At 44.6% G+C, this 22,070-nt stretch overlaps 1 protein-coding gene across 1 annotated transcript in view; it reads right to left on the reverse strand.

Annotated features, from left to right (window-relative positions):
* plce1 (phospholipase C epsilon 1) overlaps window positions 1–22,070 on the reverse strand; it is a 278,074-nt gene that overhangs the window by 55,312 nt on the left and 200,692 nt on the right. Inside the window, exons 20-23 of the mRNA XM_033034737.1 lie at window positions 17,233–17,381; window positions 8,003–8,120; window positions 7,090–7,203; window positions 3,970–4,266 (exon numbers count right to left, since the gene is read on the reverse strand). Of these exons, the coding sequence (XP_032890628.1) occupies window positions 3,970–4,266; window positions 7,090–7,203; window positions 8,003–8,120; window positions 17,233–17,381 (678 nt within the window). The remainder of the gene's footprint in view (window positions 1–3,969; window positions 4,267–7,089; window positions 7,204–8,002; window positions 8,121–17,232; window positions 17,382–22,070) is intronic.

The following is a 22,070-nucleotide window of genomic DNA, read 5'->3' on the forward strand; positions in this document are numbered from 1 at the left end:
TAAAACACCAGGCTGCATAATTATGTCTGCACTTTCAATAGATGCAGGAGTAGGCCATTCGGCCCTTCGAGCCAGCACCGCCATTCAATGTGATCATGGTTGATCATCCCCAATTAGTACCCCGTTCTTGACTTCTCCCCATGTCCCCTGACTCTGCTATCTTTAAGAGCCCTATCTAGCTCTCTCTTGAAAGCATCCAGAGAACCGGCCTCCACCGCCCTCTGAGGCAGTGAATTCCACAGACTCACCACTCTCTGTGAGAAAAAAATGTTTCCTCGTCTCCGTTCTAAATGGCTTACCCCGTATTCTTAAACTGTGACCCCCGGTTCTGGACTCCCCCAACATCGGGAACATGTTTCCTGCCTCCAGCATGTCCAAACCATTAACAATCTTATATGTTTCAAACTGGTACTTACTTTCACTGGTAATTACTTGAAAATAGATTGTTACATTTATTGCAGATACATCTAGTGATTCCAAAACGGTGTAATCTTCAACATTGGAACGGAAGGAGCAATAATGGTCAGAACAGGGTAGCTAAATCACCAAATTTTGAATTAAAGGTAAAAAAAATGCCGGAGAAACTCAACGGGTGAGGCAGCATCTATAGAGCGAAGGAATAGGTGACATTTCGAGTCGAGACCCTTCTTCAGACTGAAACGTCAACTATTCCTTCGCTCCATAGATGCTGCCTCACCTTTTGAGTTTCTCCAGCATTTTTGTCTACCTTCGATTTTTCCAGCATCTGCAGTTAGACAATAGACAATAGACAATTGGTGCAGGAGTAGGCCATTTGGCCCTATCTAGCTCTCTCTTGAAAGCATCCAGAGAACCTGCCTCCACCGCCCTCTGAAGCAGAGAATTCCACAGTTCTTTCTTAAAAATGTTGAATGAATGTTTAATTGTACTGACATTTTCACCGTACAAGCTTTTCGCGGTACCTCAGTGCACGTGCCAATAAACTAAACTGAACTTTGTGCATTGTCAGAGTTCAATATTCTGTCACAATTAGGACTCGAGGTGCATGAACTGCCTTTAAATATACTTAAAGCAGAAAGCTTGTCTGAAGTGGTGAATTGCGTAGGATAGTACAATTCCAAACCGTTTATGTGATGCTGATCGACAGGTGTATTAATCGTGGGATATTCTTAGTTGTTCAAATGTTGGCAACCTATGACTAATGCGCGGCCATCTCTGGTTATCCTGGTGACACCTCATACTTGGCTGCTGGTAAATTCTTTTGATATTTGCTAAGGTAGGTATCAAAGGGAGACATTTTTTAAGAACAGGGTGAAGCTAATCATGTCTTGCCTTGCCGCTGGCTGGTTGGCACGCAACTAAAACTTTTCGCTGTACCTTGGTACATATGACAATAAACTAAACTAAACTATACCACAACTGGGACTAATGACACTACCTACGGTAAACTGAGTTTCTTCGACACATTAGAATTCTCCACCAAAATTCAATGAGATGGTTCTATAATTTTGTGAGCAGTAGCAACACCTGGACTCCGCTATCTTTAAGAGTTTATTGTCACATGTGCCGAGGTACAATGAAAAGTTTTTGTTGCGTGCTATCCAATCAGCAGAAAGACAATGCAGGATTACAGTCGAGCCATTTACATGATATCACAATTAAAGTAAGAAATGTTGCTGTAGGAGTAGAGATTTAAGACTGTGGAACGATGGTATTGTGTGATTGTGGATCTGTTCCTGTACTAGCACGCAAATACCCACCTGGGTTGGGCACCATCTTGGAAGCATTGTTGTGGCTGTTTGGAAATGTCAGTCATATAGCTTGGAAATAAGCCCTTCGGCCCATCGAGATTGTACCAACTGCTGAACATTCATTTTAATCAATAGTACACTAATTCCATTTTATGTATATCATACACTAATCCCATTTGACTTTCGTTACATTGCCATCAAGTCCTGCCAGACTCTAACACTTTTCTGCATACCATTTACAATGGTCAATTAATCTACTGCTCCACGTTTTGGGGATGAGTAAGGGAGAAGGGAGGAGGAAATCTGTGCAACCACCAGGGGAACAAGCAAACCTCATGCAGACCACCAGAGGTCATGTTTTAACCCAGGTACCTGAAGCTGATAGCGGCAGATTAGTTTAGTTTAGAAATACAGTGGGGAAGCAGGCCCTTCGGCCCACCGAGTCTGCACTGACCAGCGGTCTCCGTCCGCTAACACTACCCTACACACTAGGGACAATTCACAATTTTACCAAAGCTAATTAACCTACAACCTGGGTACACAAAATTGCTGGAGGAACTCAGCGGGTGCAGCAGCATCTATGGAGCGAAGGAAATAGGCGACGTTTCGGGCCGAAACCCCTCGCTATTTCCTTCGCTCCATAGATGCTGCTGCACCCGCTGAGTTCCTCCAGCAATTTTGTGTACCTTCGATATTCCAGCATCTGCAGTTCCCTTTTGAACACTTAACCTACAACCTGTATGTCTTTGGAGAGTGGGAGGAAACCTGAGCACCTGGAGAAAGGCCACGCAGGTCACAGGGAGAACGTACAATCTCCTTAAGGATAGCACCCAAGGTCAGGGTGGAACCCAGGTCTCTGGTGCTGTAAGGCAGCAACTCTACCACTGCGCCACCGTGCCGCCCCACACTAGCTCTACTAGCGCCACCAACGTGCCGCCCTGTAGAGCACACATTAAAAAATACATTCAACCACATAGTCTGGAAGGGACAGGTCTTTGTTTTGTAATCGAACGTTAACAAAGCATGTCCTGAATTTACCAAGTGTCCAGCATCTAATCCTCCAAGAATCAAATACTTTGTAAACTGAGTCAAATATACCTTTATTCAGCAGAACAAAATCTCACTGAGTGTCAACAGACATCCATTGGAAGGATGAAAGGAAATCAAGTCCTTCAGGACTGAGATCCAGTTCAGGTATTAACGGAGTTTCATTATTACATTTCCAAGTCCCATTTTGTTGCTGGCAAATACAGACAAGAGCAGAGCCCACATGAACAAAACTATTGCAGCTGGACAAACAACCGTGAACCTACGCCAGCCCTGTACAGGCCTGTGGTGGTTACAGGCACTTTTCAAGTACTGATTGTGCATGATCAGCCATGAACATATTGAATGGCGGTGTCTGCACCGACCACCGACCCCTGCACATTACCACTATCCTGCACTAGGGACAATTTTCAAATTAATACCAAGCCTATTAACCTACAAACTGTATGTCTTTGGAGTGTGGGAGGAAACTGAAGTTCTCGGAGAAAACCCAGGCAAGTCACGGGGAGAACATGCAAACTCTGTACAGACAGCACCCGTAGCCAGGATCGAACCCGGGTCTCTGGCGCTGTAAGGCAGCAACTCTATCGCTGCGCCACCGTGCCGCCCTTAGTTCAAGATATTACATTAATGCCCCTGTCCCACTTAGGAAACCTGAACAGAAACCTCTGGAGACTTTGCGCCCCACCCAAGCTGTCCGTGCGGTTCCCGGAGGTTGCAGGTGGTTGCCGGAGGTTGCAGGTAGTGGAAGCAGGTAGGGAGACTGAAGAAAACCTCCGGGAACCGCACGGAAACCTTGGGTGGGGCGCAAAGTCCCCAGAGGTTTCCGTTCAGGTTTCCTAAGTGGGACAGGGGCATAACTTACTGCTTTCAAACAGTTTTAATAATTCTAAGTGTTTAAGAAGGAACTGCAGATGCTGGAAAATCGAAGGAAGACAAGATTGCTGGAGAAACTCGGGACGAAACGTTGCCCATTTCCTTCGCTCCATAGATGCTGCCGCACCCGCTGAGTTTCTCCAGCAATTTTGTCTACCTTTAATAATTCTAATCTTGAGACTGGTAGGTGATTGGGGATTGTCGTACAGTATTCTGTGAGCCACAAGCAATTTTTGACCTTAATGGATGGAATTTCCAGTGGACATTTTCGCACAAATGAATTCTTCAAACATGGCCCCTAAAGCCAGCCACTCACCGTCTGTTTGATAATTGAGAGCCACCAACTGTATTCCATGGAGCCAGTACAAGAGTGGCGATGGGTTGGAGGAGTCAATCCGGGTGGCAGCAGGGTAGGTCCGCAGCAACTGACACACTGTGTGTTGGATCAACTCCTGCGAATACCGTCGGCAGAGTCGCTTGGCGGTGTTCTCATTCACTGACGATATGTGATAGCATTTGGGTGTTCTGATGATAGCGCTGATAGAGGTGCTTGGATTGAATGGAGGAGAAGGTGGTTCATCACAGTTCTTTCTTATCACTTCAAAAGAGGCTGCTGTGTACAAAGGAAATCTTTAAGTCATAAGGTCATAAGTGATAACAGTAGAATTAGGCTATTCGGCCCATCAAGTCTATTCCGCTATTCAGTCGTGGCTGATATATCTCTCCCTCCTAACCCGATTCTCCTGCCTTCTCCCCATAATTTAGTTTAGTTTGGAGATACAGCGCAGAAACAGGCCCTTCGGCCCACCAGGTCCGCGCCGACCAGCGATACCCGCACATAATCTCTGAGACCTGTACGAATCAAGAATCTATCCATCTCGGCCTTAAAAATACCCACTGATTTGGCCTCCACAGCTTTCTGTGGCAAAGACTTCCACAGATTCACCACCCTCTGACTAAAGACATTTCTCTTCATCTCCTTCCTAGTAAAACCAAAGAAAAGGCAATATTCAAATCTTAAGCAATAAAGGTTTGAACGTTGATTAATTCAACATGGGTTAATTCAGCGTACTTCATCCAAAGCCGTATCCCAAATCGTTATCAAAAATGGTTATCAAAGCAAAAGAAGATTTTTAGGACTGGTTTTAGTTTTTTTAGAGAAACAACGAGGAAACAGGCCCTTCGGCCCACCGAGTCCGCACTGACCAGCGATCCCCGCACATTAATACTATCCTACATCAGGAACAATTTACAATTTTACCTGTCCAATTAACCTACGTCTTTGGTGTGGGGGAGGTAAAACCCACACAGGTCACAGGCAGAACGTACAAACTTTGTACAGACAGCGCCCGTAGCCAGGATCGAACCAAGGTCTCTGGTGCTGTAAGCGCTGTACGGCAGCAACTCTACCGCTGCGCCACTGTGACGCCTAAATCTTTAGGTTTAATAAAACCCCCAAAAAAACCAATATTCATATCTTTAAAATCATAAAGGCTCGAACAGTACCTTGGACTAATCGACTTGGATTATTCCAACATAGTTCACCCAATATAGCCCAAAGCCTTTTTTTTTAATCATTATCGGAAATAGACATCAAAGCAAAAGAAGATTTTAGGAGCTTGGTCATAAAGGGAGATAAAGAAACATCTCAAAAAGGTGGAAAGGTAAAAACAATCTAGGGAGCAGGATGTCAGCATTTCTGGTCCGAGCAATTTAAAACTCGACCACAAATGACATAGTTGTTATATTTGATTAAAAACAAGTTTTTCTCTCACAGGTGATTAAATGTGATTCTCTGATGAATCTGTTTTAATTAATTAATACACTGTTATTTCACCAATCACTTAATCTTAAACTCATTCTGAGCTCTAACTTCTTAAACCCCAAATGATTTGGAAAGATAAATAAAAAACTCTTCCAGAGCTTATCCATGTCATTGACCATAAGATTATGAAATAAGTCTGGAATTTCTGTTTGTTTTGACTATTTTTTTGTTAATATAGACAATGGACAGACTTTTATGATATCATTTCTCTGGAAGCAAATGGAAATTACCCATCAGCTTACAGTGAAAAGATTGGTATGCAATTATCACTCCTGTTCTGGTTCAGTGCTTTTAGTATAGTTTAGAGACACATTGTGGAAACAGACCCTTTGGCCCACCGAGTCCATGCTGACCATCGATCTGTCGTTCACACTATTTCTATGTTATTGCAGTTTTCCTACTCCCTACACATTAGGCGCAATTTACAGAGGCCAAGTAACCTACAAACCCGCACGTCTTTGGCATGCGGGAGGAAACCCAAAGCACCTGGGGGAAACCCACGCTGTCACAGGGAGAACGCGCAAACTCCAAACAGACAGCAACCCAAGGTGAGAATCGAACCTGGGTTTCTGGCACTGAGAGGTAGCAGCTCTATCAGCCGAGAGTTGAATGTGACTTTCCATGTGGAGTGAAGTTCCATCCAAGTTCCTACACTGAAGTGGTAACGAGCTCAATAATGCTCATCGAACGGAGTATGAAATAATATTTCCAAGTGAGGAAACTCATAAATATTACGCAAGTATTAGTCACGTTAATGGGGTCAAGGAAAGAGCATTCACATTGCGACCCTGTTTCCACCAATCTTTCCACCACTATGCACACGAAGCGCAAGACGCCATTGTATGCAGATGCCGAGAAGTGTGTTCAACTCTGGCTGAACAATATCTAATCTTGTGATGTGGACTCGATAAAAAGAGTCACATTAGCACCAAACATCATTCCTTCAACGTGTAGGAAGGAACTGCAGATGCTGGTTTAAACCGGATACACACAAAAAACCGGAGTAACTCAGCGGGTCAGGCAGCATCTCTCGACACGAAACGTCACCTATTCCTTTTTTAGTTTAGTTTAGTTTGGAGATACGGCGCGGAAACAGGCCCTCCAGCCCACCGAGTCCGCGCTGACCAGCGATTCCCGCATACTAACACACTGGGGACAATTTACAATTCTACCAAAGCCAATTAACCTACAAACCTGTACGTCTTAGGAGTGTAGGAGGAAACTGAAGCTCCCGGGGAAATCCTACGCAGTCACAGGGAAAACGTGCAAACTCCGTACAGACCGCAACCCGAGGTCAGAATCAAACCTGGGTTTCTGGCATTCTCCAGAGATGCTGCCTGACCCGCTGAGTTAATCCAGTTTTTTTATATCTAACATTCCTTCAATTGTTAAACAAGAGCAAGATAAATCATGATAATTTACATATATTTCTAATTACATATATACACTAATTTCCATCTGGCCTTAAAATTACAACAGTGGATTAAAATTGCTAATTCACCGATAATGATTTAATTTTACGCACTTTAAATCAAAGCAGTTCACTTTGAATCACTCATTTTGTGACCTAGTCCTACTTTGGTGTGGGAAACAGCTAAGCAAGACACTTGCCTCTTCCAGATGACTTCATTGATGTCATCGATTCCCCCGGGCTCATTCTGTTGGACTTCCTGCTGGGTTTCACTTTGACTCTGTTTGATCCTGCAGCATTCAAAGTGGAAAGGCCTGTTCCCATTGAGAAGAGGAAAGGGTCAAGACAGGAGAGGTCATCGTTTTCCAACAGATGCAGAGCCTGGTTTATATTTGAAGCAGCTCCCATCTGTGTCCTCGTAGACTATGTGAAAACATAGCTTCCTGCATGGCTTCTTTACATAACACAGTTGGACACTGATGGTGACCCCAACAATGGCAACAGTAGCTAAAATCATTCCTTCTGATCTACACGCAGGGACACAATGTATTGTTCTATCTTTAAAATGAAATGCATTTTATTTAATAGGATTTACATTACATAATAGTAATATCTTTCAATGAAAAAGTGAATGGAGCAGGATTCCCCCAGTGCCTCTACGGTAGGGGAAGTTCGGAGCTATTCAGACAGCCACATAAGTACTTCCTTGTGTTACATACATTGCACTAAAGACCTCCCTTTGACCAAATTCTATTGACTGACTTTCATGTTTCTCTCCTCTTCATTCCATGGTAATTTCTGAATGAAACCATCATCTACAAAATGTACAAACTAGAGACTGCAGGTGCTGGAATCCTGAGGAAAAGTAAACAGCTGGCAGATCTCAGCAAGTCAGGCAGCATCTGTGGAGGGAAACTGTCAGCCGTTGTATCGAGTTGCGACTCTTCTTCAAGTCTTCATTGTCTGTCCAATTTCCTCCACAGGTTCTGCCTGACTAGCTAAGTTCTTCCAACAGTACATTATTGAATCTACAAAAGGGGACCAGAGAAGCATAACTCTACAGGTTGCTGCCTTCAAGGTGCCTCTGAGTGAGTGGCAAGGACATGTACTAACCTGTAAACTTGACAGCTTGACAGTAGATGATCAAGTCGGAAAGTTCAGGTGCTATTTGTCTGCTTTCTTTCTTGTTCTGGGGCAAGTAGAATTCTTCACCCAGTTCCATGTCATAAACCTGGGAATTAAACAAAGAATTCATAAATCCGTGGCACAGTTCATCATAGTTACGTCACCTGCTCATTTGGTAGAATTCATTCAGCAAGAGGAAGAATTAAAGCCCTGTCCCACGGTACGAGTTCATTCCAAGAGCTCTCCCGAGTTTAAAAAAAATCAAACTCGTGGTAAGCACGGAGAATGAACATAGCGGGTACGTCGGAGCTCGGGGACGTCTCTTAGCGGCTCGTAACGCTAATAACAGGTACTTGGGAAGACTCGCTAACGGCAGGTACGCACGGGAAGTCTCGTGAAGATTTTTCAACATTACCGTAAATCTCCGAGTTCGAATTAGGGCAAACTCGGGAGAGCTCTTAGAATGAACTCGTACCGTGGGACAGGGCTATTAATATCACGCTTGCCACCACAGTGGGATAGACAGAGATATTTTACAGGCAATGCAATGCTTAGACCATTTGGCGACACTGGGCCTGTACTCGCTGGAGTTTAGAAAGGTTGAGGGGGAGATCTCATTGAAATGTACAGAATAGTGAAAGGCATAGATAGAGTGGATGTGGAGAGGATGTTTCCACTGGTGGAAACATCTAGGGCCAGAGGTCACAGCCTCAGAATTAAAGGCTGCTCTTTTAGAAAGGAGGTGAGGAGGAACTTCTTTAGTCAGAGGGTAGTTAATCTGTGGAACTCATTGCCACAGACGGCTGTGGAGGCCAAGTCAGTGGATATTTTAAGGCAGAGATAGACAAATTCTTGATTAGAACGGGTGTCAAGGGTTATGGGGAGAAGGCAGGAAAATGGGATTAGGAAGCAGAGATCAGCCATGATTGAATGGCGGAGCAGACTTGATGGGCTGACTGGCCTAATTCTACTCCTATAACTTGTGAACGTGAACTTTTGAACTACAGATATAGTTGTAACACAGAATATGGACCAGTGAATTTGTACATATAAATGGGACAATTACCAAGTGATTTATTTATTTTTATTTAGGATAATATGCATGGAATCCATTACATCCACTCTACTGAGCAGACCACCCTAGTCTTTCAGATGGGACATTAAGTCTACACTTGCGACAGACACAAAATGCTGGAGTAACTCAACGGGACAGGCAGCATCTCTGGAGAGAGGAATGGGTGATGTCTCGGGTCAAGACCTGCGTTGTCTCATCAGTACTGAACTGTTGTATCAGCCTGAAGTGTACATGCAAAGCTCCAGTCTTGTAGTTCTGATTCAAGGTGAGAGTAGGAACTAAGACTGACAATATATTTACTTGGGGGCAGATCATCCATCCTGATAATGTCCCTCGCACTGGGAATTGTGTAAACCTGCAGGAGGTTGGATTTGAACTTTAACTTTAACTTCCAGCCTGATCCTTACTATTCCAGTGGACCCCTCTTGAAGTTCAAAGCTGCCAATTTCCCACAGATATCGAAGGCTAGAAATCTGCCTCTGAACTGGTGCTGGGTTAAACGTGGCACCATCACTAAAAGACTCGTTATCTCCTGGGAGAAAGCCAAGCAGATGTGTTTCTATTAATTATTCAGATTTGTTTCAATGACCTTAATTGAAGTTTTGTGTATGAACATAATTTTAGCTTTCAAATGCAAAGGAACTGGTTACAATTTTTAGCTTAGTTTAGTTTAGAGATAGAAACAGGCCCTTCGGCCCACCGAGTCTGCACCGACAGCGATCCTCGCTCATTATCACAATCCTACACACTAGGGACAATTTTACATTAATGCCAAGCCAATTAACCTACAAACCTGTATGTTCATGGGGAGAACATACAAACTCCGTACAGACAGCACCTGTGGTCGAGATCGAACCCGGGTCTCTGGCGTTGTAAGGTGGTAGCTCTACTGCTGTGCCACCGTGTCACCCTAATGGTTTTATTTGTGATGTCAAATGTCTATGCGTGTCAAAGATGTGAGTGTCAAATGTCTGTGAGTGTCAAATATTCAACATTGCAGACCACAATGCCTACTTTAACAACCCAGGATGCTGAAGTGATCTATGTGCGTCCAGCTGTGCCACACCAAGTCGGTGGGCTTTGCTAGGGGCCAGGCCGCAACAAACAGTGTCAGTGCAGGTGACGTGGACAGCAATACTGGGGCAGGAAAACATCTCTGCTGTGGGATTGCTTTCAGTCTTGGTAGAAACATAGAAACATAGAGAATAGGTGCAGGAGTGGCCATTCAACTCCTCATGCCAGCACTGCCATTCAATATGATCATGGCTGATCATCCACAATCAGTATCCCGTTCCTGCTTTTTCCCCATATCCCTTGATTCCTTTAACCCAAAGAGCTAAATCCAACTCTCTTATAATACATCCAGTGAATTGGCATCCACTGGCTTCTGTGGTAGGGAATTCCACAGATTCGCAACTCTCTGGGTGAAAAAGTGTTTCCTCATCTCAGTCCTAAATGCTTACCCCTTATTCTTACACTGTGACCACTGGTTCTAGACTCCCCATCACGAGGAACATTTATCCTGCATTGTTCACTTATTTCAAACAAGCACATTAATTTTAAAATAGAAGACAAAGCACTGTCCACCATGAGAAATTTGGAATCTTCGTTTTTTTTGCTTCTCTCTGCCTCCACCCACACACTCTGGAGTAGTATACCTTGCCTCGCCAAATCTCCTCTAAATTTCTCCCCTCTCATCCCCTTCCATCTTAAAACCTGTGCTCTCTAATTCTAAACTCTTCTGCCCTGCGAAAATTTTTTATTTCCTATCTATGCCCAATATAATATTATAACTAAGGTTGCCAACTGTCCCGTATTAACTGGGACATCCTATATATTGGGCTTCTTCTTGTGTATGACTTGTACAGCCTATGATTCTAGGACAACTTGTTCTATTTAATGTTATTTGATTGTGCACGGCAGGTTGATTGCATTCGTCGAAACAGGGCGGACCACGTGAAGTTGGAATCTCCCACCCCGTATAATGGGCTAAATTGGTTTGTCCCGTACGGGACCATCCTTGTCACGTATTTGACTGCTACTACTCGGGTCGAGGGGACCCGCGTCCGGCCCCGCCTCACCCGTCCCGACGTAGTGCAGCCGATGGAGTGCAGCAGCAGCAGCAGCAGCGCCTCGCCCGTGGCCCCGTCGCCCGGCAGCCCGGCCAGCTGACTGCAGCAGCAGCAGCAGCGCCTCGCCCGTGGCCCCGTCGGCCGGCAGCCCGGCCAGCTGACTGACCTTCGGACCTTCGTTTACCGCCGACACCACCACCCCTCCTTCTCATGGCCGATCATCGGTTCATGAGTTGGACGGGGCGCCGGATTTTGCACGCGACGTCATGCGTCCCAGGCCAAAACTCCACAGCTGGCCCGCCGGCTGGGCTTTGTGTGCAGTCCAGCACCCGGGCCAACTCATCATTCACCCAGCCACAGCCAAGTCGGTCAACGAATTGCCGTCGGGAATATGTCCCTTATTTTGACCTTTTGTTCCTTATTTGGGAATGAGAAAGTTGGCAACCCTAGTTATAACCCATCATTCCTCATCAGCTACATTCCAGTGACAGGATCCACGTTGTCGAATGTCTTGAATCCCTTGTGTCCCAACCTTCTGGACAAACCGGCCATGTGGGACCTTGTGAGAAGCCTTACCAAGCCCATGTCATGAGGTCATAAAGTAATGTGATAGGAGCAGAATAAGGCCATTCGGCCCATCAAGTGTACGCCGCCATTCACTCACATCCAGATCATTGACATAAGTTACAAGCAGCAATGTTGCCAGCAACGATCCCTACTCTACTCCGCCATTCAATCAAGGCTGATCTATCTCTCCCTCCTAACCCCATTCTCCTGCCATCCCCCCATAACCCCTGACACCCGTACTAATCATGTCTACTGCTCTACCTTCCATTTTGACCTGTACACTGCAAGGGCCAGGAAGTGAGCGGGCAAGATCATCTCTGACCCCTCTCACCCTGGCCACAAACTCTTTGAATCACTTCCCTCTGGAAGGCGAATCCGGATTGTCAAAGTCGCCACAGCCAGACATAAAAACAGATTTTTTCCACGAGTAGTAACTACTGAATAACCAAAAATCTGTAGCCTCCTTTTGCTTTGGTATTTTATGTAATTCACATGTTTAATCGATAATGTATTATTATTAATGTTTAATGTTTTATGTGTCATTCCTAACTGTCACTGTATGTCATGTTGTCACTTGCGGGTGGAGCACCAAGGCAAATTCCTTGTATTTGAATACTTGGCCAATAAACTAGTAAGATTAAACGAGAACTTACCAGTTCGAAGTTTGATCTGTATTTTATGAGGAGTTACGATGAGAGATTACGTGAAGAACCCGTCCAGCACGCATGCGCGACATACTTCAAAGCAGCGGTGTGGAATCACAGAAGACACAATAATTGAAATAAACATAGTAAAGAAAAGGAGAACTTAAATACCAGTTGATCTCTATAATTGAGGGTGGGAGCGGAGGGCACGTAATCCCTCATCGTAACTCCTCATAAAATACAGATCAAACTTCGAACTGGTAAGTTCTCGTTTAATCTTACTACTTTACTTTGGAGTCACGTGAGTGACTACGTGAAGATTTTAAAGCTCTGTGATTTCAAACCGTGTAACAGTTCATACTTCACTCGCTGCCGAAGTCATTCGAGGGAGGAAGTATGTTATCGTAATCAACCATGAACCTGTTTGTAAAACAATAATGGTGTTATTAACAATAACAAGACCAAAATGCTCCCCCGGGCTTAAATTATATATTTACAGATTCTAATACTTTTTCTGCAAACGATACAGGTTCTGCCAGCGGTTTGTTATAAAAAGTTTGGAACGTATACTCCCTAGACCACCCCGCTGTAGCCAGGATGTGGTCCATAGGCACGTCCATCCTCTTAGTCACTGATGTGGATGCTGCCCTGGTGGAGTAAGATTTATACACATTAGTATTTACTCCAGCAACTCTCAGTACCTGCTTGAGCCACTTGAGATAGTTTGGCTCGTCACCCGGCCATGACGTTTTTTGTGGCTGATCCATAAGGCTTTTTCTCTCCCTCGGGGATTTCTTATTGTGTCGATGTAATTCAATAAGTGGGTCATGACACATAACCGTGGTTCAGGTGGGTATGCCCGGAATTCCATGACTGGACCTGATGTTCCTGGTCTGCTCTGTTTGACCAGCCCCTAAATGGTAAATGTGACACGGTCTGGTGTTATAACCATATTGTCCAATCGTAGTAGATGGAGGAACTGGACTCTTTGTGCTGAGACAAGGCCATCAGCATGACCGTCTTCAGGGTGGGCTGTTCCAGGGTGAGGGACCTGGCTGGTGTCCATCCCCTAAGGTACGTCAGAACCACACTGACATCCCAGAATTGGGTTTACATAGGTCTGGGGGATTAGAGTTGAATATGCCTCTCCTGAATTTGATCATCAGTGGGTGGTACCCTATGGCCTGTTGTCCTGGTGCCTGAGTTGAGTAGGCTGACAGAGCACTTCTGGCTGTATTAATGGCGCAGTAGCTGAGTCCTTCATTGTGGTGAAGACCTGCCAGGAACTCCAGTACAGGTTTTGTTGTAGTTGAATATGTAGTTACTGTATTTGAACAGTAGCTTCCCACTTCTTGATGTTCGCCAAGTATGTTTCGTAGTGGATATGCGATGGGATGCTATCGTCGTGTCGATAGTGCTGTCTGACAATCCAGGCCCAGCAGTGGTCTTCCCAAATCTGCAATCCAGGCCCAGCAGTGGTCTTTTCAAATCTGCAACCCAATACTTTAATTTATCGTGGCATGGGTGGCTTATGCCTGATACTGGGTGAGTTGATAAGTCTGGGCTACTGGGAAAAATCATTAGGGTTTTACTGACCATATCGAGGACCACTGGGAACCATGACTGTGGGTTTAGTCGGGTACTATCAAAATATCTGAAGCAGAGTCCATCTGTATTTTGTGTAGTACCCGACTGATGAGGCCGTAGTACCTGACTGATGAGGTAGAAAAGGGGAGAACATAGAGATTAGATTCCCCCCCCCCCCCAGTTCAGCGGGAATGTATCCATTGCCGCTGCCTCAAGGTCTGGTTTCATGCGACATACATCGGTACGTGGTGATTCAATTGGAATACAAGGAAATCGATATCTGGTGTTCCATATTGCTTTGTAATTTCAGCAAATACTTTGGATTAATATGTCTGTTTACAGTATTTAGCTCACCTGGTAGGTAGGTTGCTGATGGTCAAATATACGACATACGGTTACCAATTGTTAAATAAATTGTCACATGATATCGATTTTATTCTGCCCAAGTGGTTGGTATATGCCACCACTGTGATGTTGTTAATTTATAAATGAACATGCAAAATGGTGCACTACTGAACAATATGCTTTTACCCATAGAACGTACTCAATATTTCCAACTAGGTTTTATGCCCAGTGTCTATAGTGATGACGACTCCAGATTAGTCCATTTGCCACCTGTTCTGGGTAAGGGTTATTTTGTTTAAACACTAGCACCTTAGCTCTAATGGAAAGGTTCAAATTAAGTAGCTGGTAATGCTGCTACTAATTCCCATTTACTCTTGCCACTAGTTGAATGGTTGGTTGATTGTTACCATTAATTGTTACAGGTTGTGTCATACGCTGACTCTCCTTTTGGCAATGTTACAGACAAGTGGATAGAGTTAATTGAATACCAGATAGTCCATAGTTGTGGATGGTGTCAACGTAGATTTATCTGGATTGTATGACAGAGCCCAGGCTAAATAAGTTTTAGTAGCTAATGCTGATTTAGTTATTTCCATGGTTTTGTCTGTCGTAAATATCATAGAGACATGCCATGACGATATGTTCCTTAATAGTGTCAGGGCTGGTTTGAATATCTTGGAAAACAGTTTTGGCTCAAATTAGCCATTGTCAATAATTTATACTGCCATAGTTACCCCATCCAGGTAAATTGTGGTATCTCCGAAGATCTTTTATGAATGGGTACTGAATAGTATGCATCTTTTGAGTCGATGTCTACCATAAAGTATCCTAGGAAATCCACGGTTAGCAGTTAATAGTTTCCATAAAGTGTGTAACCTGGTGAAAATATTCAAGTGGTTAAGTCAATGATGGTGCGACATTCACCATCTTTGGGTTTTTTGGTACCAAATGTTCATATTAGACTTCTTTATGACCCCTTTGTATATCTTCTCCAGTTAGCTAGTCCCTCATGTTCTTTTTTAGTGGGAGGGTAGACCCCTTTGGGGTGCATGCTGAACTGGTGGCAAGTTTCTTAATTCAATTTTTATCCTTGAATACTTTTGGTATATAACTACCAAGTGTGATAGTTCTTCATGCTTCCAACCCAGGTGTGATTCTCCCCCCCCCCTCCCCCCCCTGTTAGTACAAACCCTTCGCCTTTTATGTGATGGTAGGAACCATACTCACCTACCTCCACTGTTGTTTAGTGGTGTGTTAATTTCTTCGGTTTCTGGTTCCTTGTCTGTCAGGATGGTGTTGTTGGGGGGTGGCGCATTTTCCATGAAGCCTGCTCTGGACCCTGGCCTGAAAAGGCTTACAGGGACTGGCATGCGGGCCCCGAGCTTTCACCAGTACCATTAAGTAGACGCCTACTGGTGGACGCATGGAGGTACTGCTGTCTGGTTTTGTGTGGTTTGCTCATTCCAGGCCCTGCCCTCATGATGCCGAATATCTTGGATATTTCGTCCAGTTTTTAGACTTGATTTGGTAAATTTACCAGATAGCAGGATCTGTGGTTGTGAGGTCGGCATTCTCACAGTCCTGTGAATTTTTTAGGTTAAGGGCAGGTTTTATGACTTCCTTCGAGAAGTTGTGGAGCATACTGTGTTGAACAGTAGGATCAGGTGTTTTGCCATACTACCCTGCCCCTCTGGAATGAGCATGCGAAAATGATAGCTGACGTCAGGGGTATCAAATGCAATTTAAGATATTTGGGTTTTTAAATGCCCTGCTCAATGTACCCACAATAATGGTAGGCACTTTGAGTAAATGCAATTTAGGGGAGGCGTGATAAAATCCAACGCCTCATGACCACCTGTCTTGGACAGGTTTTTTGGAAAGACAGGTAGTAAGCTGGCCGTCAGTTGAGACTGAAAAGCCATCTCGCTAGTGGTGGAGCCACATAGCGGCCACACCCAGCAGCTCCCTGATCCTGTACCTCAAGCATACTCCCGATGTTGTTCAGCCAGTGACCCCTCTTCTTGACCAGCCCAGCCCTGGTCGCCATCGATCCCTCTGATGAGGGAGATGGCCAGTGCTGTTAGTGCACTGGAGCGGGAGTGTTATGCTCCCTTGGCGAGCTTGCCCCAGCTCCTGAGGCAAGTCTTGCTGGAGTTTTTACTCCATGACCTTTCTCTAGGCTTGGAGACCAGACACTTACTTGCTCTCGGGCGGTAGTTTGAAGTGCTGGTTCCATCTTCCGTGTCTGTCTCCAGCCCGAGGTTTGGTGCTGACTTTGCTCTAGAGGCTGTCTGCCGTTTTCGGGCGGCATTTCTGCCGTTCTCGGGCGGCGAGTCTCCTTGTCGGGAGTATGCAGGGATTACCGGCCGGTTTTTGAGTTTCCCTCCAGTCCGCTGCTGTTGGTCAGACAGCTGTTAGCGGACTGGGCATCGGTTCAGTACCCTGACTGTGGACCGCAGCGTGTGCAGTCCAGGTGCCGCCTCTCCCCCCTCCACTGACGGAACGCTCCTTCCCTGGAGTCGAACGGGGGCGGCTTCCCTCTGTACTGCTTTGCTGTCTCCAGTTTCCCCTGGTGCACAAAGAGGAGCAAAGTTGTGAGTTTGAACCTGTGGGTAAGTACTTACCTAACGGTCCATTCCTTCAGGCTTGTAGCGGGAGCGCCCATACTCCCGTTCATCGCTGTTGCATCTGCCTGAACGCTCATGTCGCGCATGCGTGCTGGACGGGTTCTTCACGTAGTCACTCACGTGACTCCGAAGTAAAATTATTCATTCATTCATTCATTCATTTTCTTAGATACCTCATCAAAAATGTTCTTGCTTCTGACATACATTACAAAAGGTAATATTACTATTTTCTGACATTTCCAGATTGATGAATTACAGCCAACTGTGATTCTAAATAGAGAGTACATGTGTCATTTCTCACAATAAATCTTTTTTGCTTTGTCTTTCCTTTGCTGAGCAACATTGCGTCCGATGATATTTTCTTAATTCTGCGTGGAGTTTCTTCTGTGTACTCAAAGTGGAATTTATCACTTGCAGGCTTGGTTTCAGGTCGGTCATCGAGGATATTGTCTGGAAAGGAAAGGGCAGATTATTACTATCAAATTTCACATTACACGTAGAATGTAATCAAACCAGGCTCCTGATCATATAATTCGCAAAGCAATTTTCAAGTCACTGACAACTCATGTGACTACTGAAATAATCCAAAGCATATACTAGACAGATATTTTTCATTCATCCCTGGATGTGAAGATTGAATGATAACAATCTTCCAGTATCATTTTAAAATCTGGTTAATGTAGTTTATGCTTTGGTTTATAATGTTTGATGAATGAGTGCCAGTATAGATCTGTTAGAGGTCTGAAGAACGGTCTCGACCCGAAATGTCACCCATTTGCTTCTCTCCAGGGATGCTGCCGGTCCCACTGAGTTACTGCAGTATTTTGTGTCTTTCTTCTGTTAAAGGCAAATTGTGCTTTGACTAAGGGCTTGGACAGACTAGAGGCGGGAAACATGTTCCCGATGTTGGGGGAGTCCAGAACCAGGGGCCACAGTTTAAGAATAAGGGGTAAGCCATTTAGAACGGAGACGAGGAAACACTTTTTCTCACAGAGAGTGATGAGTCTGTGGAATCCTCTGCCTCAGAGGGCGGTGGAGGCAGGTTCTCTGGATACTTTCAAGAGTGAGCTAGATAAGGCTCTTAAAAATAGCGGAGTCAGGGGATATGGGGAGAAGGCAGGAACGGGGTACTGATTGGGGATGATCAGCCATGATCACATTGAATGGCGGTGCTGGCTCGAAGGGCCAAATGGCCTACTCCTGCACCTATTGTCTATTGTCTATTGACTAACTCAATTTAAAACAAAAAGTGTGGGCGGGAAGACATATGGGAATACAATAGTTAAAAATTAAAATGCTGTTATAACACTACCTTAGCCCACTCTTCCTGCAAATGGAAGCTAACTTCTTTACCACCTTTCCCGTTTCAGATGAAGGGGTCTTGACGAGAACCATCATCTCTGTGTTTCTTTCCACTTTGGTGCCTGACCCATTAGTGTTTCCAGTGTTTCTGTGTTTAGTTAAGATTTCCAGTATTTGCAGATTATTGGTTTGCAGAAAACAGAACATGTGGCCTCCATGGATTGTCAACCATCGGGTTGTTGAATTAACCTGGCCAACCTTAATGATATCGCAACAACGGAACACTATAGTCCACCTCTTGAACTGCTATAGACCTGTTGTTTTCTAGTTGTGTTTTTGCAATGTTATCTTGTTTTATTTTGCACCGTCTGTTTATATATAATTTGGTTTTGTGTGTATTTGTGCCTGTGTGTATTTGTGTCTGCATGTGCCTGTGATGCTGCTGCAAGCATGATTTGTTATTGGAAACTCGGCTGAACTTGCCTTGAAGCCTTTAAAGAAGAATTGAAAGGGGCTGAGGCAGTCCAGGCAAAAGATTTATTTAAATGCAGAGACATTTAAAAGCAGAAGGGTGGCACAATGGTGCAGTGGTAGAGCTACTGTCTTACTTCTGGCAGTAACGCCAGAGACCCGGGTTCGATCCTGACTACGGGTGCTGTCTGTATGGGGTTTGCACGTTCTCCCCGTAACCTGCATGGGTTTTCTCCCAGATCTTCAGTTTCCTCCCACACTCCAAAGGCAGGCCTTAAGCCAATTGGACCAATTGGGCCCCGCGCCTAAGGGGGCCCCGTGCCAGAGTAATCTACTCTTGGCTCCGGTAGTTCGGGGGGAGAGAGGGGTGGAGAGAAAGTAGAGGGGTGGAGGGGGAAGAAAGGGGTAGACGTGGAGGGGGGTGTGAGGGGGAATGGAGAAGGGGGAGAGGGGGAGAGGGGGAGGTGGGTCATTCCCTCACGGTCCCGGGGCAGCGCTCCCGCCCCTCCAGTCGCCGTGCTTCAGCCCAAAATTTGATGCCTGAACTGGTTTTTCGCCAATAGTTATTGGTCTTCCAGGATCTAGTTAATTAAATTACTTTTTTTTCATTTCACAGTCACTAAAACAAGTGGTATTGTAACTGCACTTTTCAGAGGTGATCTACACATTTTGTTTGTTACTTGTAGGCTTACATGTATGCAATTTTATATTAAAATGTAGCTTAGATCTGTTTGGTCCATTAACTAGCCGGCACTTTTTAAGCGCACATTTTGATTACTTTCCATTCTAGCATAGAGATATAAAGTCTATAATAGACTTTATTTATATTTCTATGATTCTACAGACCTTGGCTGAGAACCTGGGGCTCACCAAAATTGTTCCCAATTGGGCCCCGCACCTCCTAAGGCCGGCCCTGTCCAAAGACGTACAGGTTTGTAGGTTAGTTGGCTTGGTATTAATGTAAAATTGTCCCTAGTGTGTGTAGGGTAATGTTATTGTGCGGGGATCGCTGGTCAGTACGGACTCGGTGGGCCGAAGGTCCTGTTTCCGTGCTGTATCTCTAAACTAAACTAAACTAAACATCAGAAGAAGTACATGGTGATAAATGGGAAAAATGAAAAATCTGCTGCAGAAGCAATGCTTGTTTTTCAGACTGGAGTATGGTAGACTGTTTGATATAAGTTTTGATATGAATTAGATATATGAATGTGCAATGCTAAATTTCCAAATTTCCAAATGACACATTCTTTAAAAGTACAGTGAACAGTGAGGACAATATGAATAGCAAGAGAACCAGAAGACTGGGTGAACGGTAGACAAGTATCACAAGCAATTTGACACCAAGTGTGATGTGATATATTTTGGAAATAAATGAATGAGGAACAGTCGAGATTAATTGGCATTGTTCAAAGCAACGAGGACCTGTGTGGATTAGTGCATGAATCCCTGAAGGCAATGTTGAGTGGTTTATAATGCAAATTGTACCTTGGAGGCACAGATTTAAGAATGCAAAGGTTATGTTGGACAATAACCAAGTCACAACTGCACCATTGTGTCATAAATTCAAAATGATAGGAGCAGAATTAGGCCATTCGGCCCATCAAGTCTACTCTGCCATTCAATCATGGCTGATCTATCTCTCCCGTCTAACCCCGTTCTCCTGCCTTCTCCCCATAACCCCTGACACCCGTACTAATCAAGAATATATCTATCTCTGCCTTAAAAATATCCATTGACATGGGCTCCACAGGCTTCTGTGGCAATGAATTCCACCCTCTGACTAAAGAGTGTCTAATTCTGGTCACTTACTTTTAAAAAGGACGTGAAAGTCCTTGTGAGCGTAAGGGTAAGAAGATTGAATAGGATGGTTCCAGGGATATGGTCTTGGGCCAATAGTTTAGAAATTGGTGTGGTACTGTTTCGATTAGAGGCTGAGAAGAGATTTGATAGAGGCGTAGAAGATCGTGATTGATTAATATATGGTGAAGAGATAGAAGCAGAGTCCAGTGGTGGATGTGGTGGGAATGGTGGAGGGGGTTGCCAAGCATATCCAGTTCCCTGTAGTTGAACCATTATCAGTCAGCACGTGTGCAAGCACAGGAAGCGATAAGCCTTAAACTCATACCTCACTCAGGCTAAAGATAGACACAATAGCTGGAGTAACCCAGCAGGACAGGCAGCATCTCTGGATAGAAGGGATGGGTGACGTTTTGGGTCGAGACCCTTCGTCTGACTGAGAGTCAAGGAAGAGGGAGACTGAGATATGGAAGGGTAAGGTGTGAAAACGAGATATAAAAGGGGACGAACGCTCAAGGAGAATGTAGAACAGATCATTGTTAGCTAAGGGTAGTTGACAACGAAGCGTACAAAGATAAAATGTCATCAGGGGGACAGTCAGACTAGTCAGAGAACTAGGATGGAGGAGGGATGCAGAGAGAGAGAAAGCAAGGGTTACTTGAAGTTGGAGAAGTCAATGTTCATACCGCTGGGGTGTAAGCTGCCCAAGCAAAATATGAGGTGCTGTTCCTCCAATTTGCGCTGGGCCTCACTCTGACAATGGAGGAGGCCCAGGACAGAAAGGTCAGATTGGGAATTGTGAGTTAAAGTGTTTAGCAACCGGGAGATCAGGTAGGTTAATACGGACTGAGCGGAGGTGTTCAGTGAAACGATCGCCGAGCCTGCACTTGGTCTCACCGACAGATAGGAGGCACTCAGACTGTTTTCTCATCAGCAGGAGCAAGCAGTCCAATTAAGCACGCACAACATTTTTAAACATTGTCTTGCCATCATGTATAACCTCTATCCGTGATAAAGTCCATGTAAGTTCTCCATTCAGGTGCATTGCGGGAATGCACATTATTTACTGAAAATAGGCTGTTCGAAACTCTAAAGCTATTGGACAATGTTATCGTTTTAGCTCATTTCCTACCAGACACTGAATGGTAAATTATGTTTTTTTCTGTTTTAAAACAAACTGATCAACTTGTAATCAATGATAGGCACAAAAAGCTGGAGTAACTCAGCAGATCAGAAAGCATCTCTGGAGAAAAGATGACGTTTTTCGTCGAGACCCTACTTCAAACCCAAATTGTCACCTTTTCTCTAGAGATGCTGCCTGACCAGCTGAGTTACTCCAGCCTTTTGTGTCTATATTTGGTTTAAACCAGCATCTGCAGTTCCTTCCTACACAACATATAATCAAAATGATTTCACATCAAGGGTTCATCTGTCTTCAAGGTAAAACAGGTTAGACATTCCAGAGAGTGGCAAAGGTTCCCATTCTTCAAGTGGAGGCCTAGTCTGCTGGTCAGGCCGCTCTGACAAAAGATTATCAATCTGAAGGTTCACTTCAATTCTCTCCCCACA

The sequence above is a fragment of the Amblyraja radiata genome, chromosome 15 (genome assembly GCF_010909765.2).
Source record: "Amblyraja radiata isolate CabotCenter1 chromosome 15, sAmbRad1.1.pri, whole genome shotgun sequence".
NCBI classification, from domain to species: Eukaryota; Metazoa; Chordata; class Chondrichthyes; order Rajiformes; family Rajidae; genus Amblyraja; species Amblyraja radiata.